This window comes from Triticum dicoccoides, chromosome 4A (genome assembly GCF_002162155.2).
Source record: "Triticum dicoccoides isolate Atlit2015 ecotype Zavitan chromosome 4A, WEW_v2.0, whole genome shotgun sequence".
Lineage (NCBI taxonomy): Eukaryota > Viridiplantae > Streptophyta > Magnoliopsida > Poales > Poaceae > Triticum > Triticum dicoccoides.
Window position 1 is genome coordinate 131,393,809 of NC_041386.1, and position 3,080 is coordinate 131,396,888.

Genomic DNA, 3,080 nt, shown 5'->3' on the forward strand with positions numbered 1-3,080 from the left:
ATGGCGACCACCAAGAAGAGGGAGATGGTGTTCTTCGACGTGGAGGCTGCGCAGTCCCCGTCGCTGCCCGGTGAGTGCAGCCTGCTGGAGTTCGCCGCCATCCTCGTCTGCCCACGCCGCCTCGTCGAGGTCTCCAGCTACTCCATCCTCATCCGCCCGGACGACGCCGGCGCCGACGGTGGCGTCCTCTCCGCCTCCTCCAGCGCACCCTTGTTCGAGGACGTCTTCCCGGACATCTTCGAGCTGCTGGACGGCCGCGTGTGGGCAGGCCACGGCATCCTGCGCGCCGGCTGCCCGCGCATGCGCGAGGCCTTCGCCGCCTTCGGCCTGGGCGCGCCGGAGCCCGTGGGCGTCGTCGACTCGCTCGACGTGCTCCTCGCGCAGGGCGCGCAGGGGTGCTTCGGGCCGGCCGCCACCGGGGACGACAGCCAGGAGGAGGACGAGGAGGCGGCGGCCCTGGCGGAGCACTTCGGGATCGGTGCGCGGCGGACGCGGGGGCTCCGGTGCCTGGACGGCGCGCGCGTGAGCCTCGAGGTGCCGGGACACCACAAAGGAATGGAATTTTTCCACGGCGGCAGCGGCCCCCCGCGCCCGCGCGGGGACAGCGGTGGTGACAACAAGGGCCAAGCGCGAGGAGGATGCGGGGCGGCAAGCTCGGCGGGTCCGGCGCAGCTGGACGTCGTCGGCGAGGCGTTCTGTGCGGGCAGGAGTTGGTGGGGGAGAGAAAGAGAAAAGAGATCACGTGGGTGGGCCCGAAGGAAAAGCGAGGAGAGAGAGGGAGTGGGAGGCTGACAATGGGCCCAAAGCAACTAAAGTAGTCTCTCTCCTCCCCTAGCTGCCCCCTGGGATCCTGGGAATGGGATGAGAGCGCCGGCCGTAGTTTTGGCCAAATCCGGCGATATTTGTGCTCCTGGGGGCGCGAGTGGAAACTTTTTTGACCGCCGGCGCTGGAAAAGTGCTCTTGGGGGCCTTCCTGGGGAGACGGGTGGAGATGCTCTTAGTATCGGTTCTTGGCGAATCTTTAGTACCGGTTCATGTCACGAACTGGTACTAAAGAGGCAGTGGCTAGTTGTCGTCATGCTGGGGCCCGACCAGCCCCTTTAGTACCAATTCTTCGCATGAACCGGCACTAAAGAGGTTGTGACAGCCTGTTTTTAGTCCCACCTCGCTCCCCTAACAGGGTTTTATCACCTTAAATATGTTACTTCTGAAACTATCACAAGCACTTGGTCTTTATTGAACTCTATGTGTAGAATTTGTGGCCGCAATATGAGTCTTCACCGGTTTCTAAACCATTGATGACTCATATTGACAATTCAGATTGTACACAAAAAGATCATTAATGATCAATGTATTTTTAGGTATATTTTTACATGTTTACACCGGCAATTCAAAAGTTTAATAACTTATTACAACTCTGTACCTTTTTTGCATTCAGCATGCACCATTCAAAGTCACGTCATCAACTTTCAACTCTTTCTGACATAATTTGCTATTTTCATGCATTTACTGATTTGTTTTAAGCTAAATGACCATGAAATTGAAAATCTCTACAAATGAACTCTGAAAAGGTTGAAACTTGACATGGTATCATCATTTCACCCGCATAGCATGTGCAAAAAAGTAGAGATGCCACGGCAAAAACTGGATGCACTTCGTGTACAAACTGAACAATCTCTTTCAAAGTATCAGGGTTTCAGACGAAAATTCATTTGTTACACCGGCAATTCAAAATTTTATTAACTTATTACAACTCCAGGCGTTTTTTGCATTCAACATGCACCATTCAAAGCCACGTCATCAACTTTCAACCCTTTCTGACATAATTTGCTATTTTCATGCATTTACTGATTTGTTTTAAGCTAAATGACCATGAAATTGAAAATCTCTACAAATGAACTCTGAAAAGGTTGAAACTTGGCATGATATCATCATTTCACCCGCATAGCATGTGCAAAAAAGTAGAGAGGGTCACGACAAAAACTGGATGCACTTCGTGTACAAACTGGACAATCTCTTTCGAAGTATCAGGGTTTCGGACAAAAACTCATCTGTTACACCGACAATTCAAATTGTTAATAACTTATTACAACTCCGGACGTTTTTTGCATTCAGCATGCACCATTCAAAGCCACGTCATCAACTTTCAACCCTTTCTGACATAATTTGCTATTTTCATGCATTTACTGATTTGTTTTGAGTTAAATGGCCCTGAAATTGAAAAGCTCTACAAATGAACTTTGAAAAGATTGGAACTTGGCATGGTATTACAACTCTGGACGTATTATCAATTTCAATATAATGATAAAACACACTACTATTAAACATAAGAAAAAATAATCATTGAAAAAACTATTTTTAAAGTTAAGTTATTCACAAATTAGTGATTCACAAAAATTTCAAATAATTCAAATTTAAACTATTTAAAATATTCACAAAGAAACTATAAATACAACAAAAAACTACTTAGAAATAAATAGAAGAAAATATATAAAGCAGAAAAGAAAATAACTATATAAAAAATTATTTCGGCGCTGCCCAGTGGGCCTGCTCGGCCTTGGGCGTGGATATGCAGGCCCATAAGGCTGAGCAGGCTCACAAGGAAGCGCGGGAAAGTTAGGCCCAGAAGCCTGCTTTAGAGAGGACCTCGAAGGAGCTGCCGCAACTGGCTTTATAAACCAGTGCGGCTGCCCTTCGCTCGGCGAGGTGGGACTAAATTTTGTGCATCGCGGAACGGGAGCGCACCCTCTTTAGTACCGGTTCGTGGCTCCAACCGGTAATAAAGGGGGGGGGTCTTTAGTACCGGCTGGTGCCTTGTACCGGTACTAAAGAGGGTGCGGTTCCCGCCGCTCGGGCTGCCAATTTTGACCTTTAGTACTAGTTTGTGGCTCCAACTGGTACTAAAGGCCTCTCCTATATAAACAGCGCTTACGAAAATTTTAAGTTAGTTGCCATCTTCGTCACGCGCCTGTCCCTGTGTCGCCCACGTCGCCGCCCCATCATCGCCGCCCCCATCCCATCGCCGTCGTCGCCGCCCCCGTCGTCGCCGCCCAGCCCGTCGCCGTCCTCGCCCGCCCGCG

At 50.0% G+C, this 3,080-nt stretch overlaps 1 protein-coding gene across 1 annotated transcript in view; it reads left to right on the forward strand.

Annotated features, from left to right (window-relative positions):
- Positions 1 to 3,080, forward strand: part of LOC119283452 (protein NEN4-like) — a 109,001-nt gene continuing 105,921 nt past the window's right edge. Inside the window, exon 1 of the mRNA XM_037563000.1 lies at positions 1 to 697. Coding sequence (XP_037418897.1) covers positions 1 to 697 — 697 coding nt within the window. The remainder of the gene's footprint in view (positions 698 to 3,080) is intronic.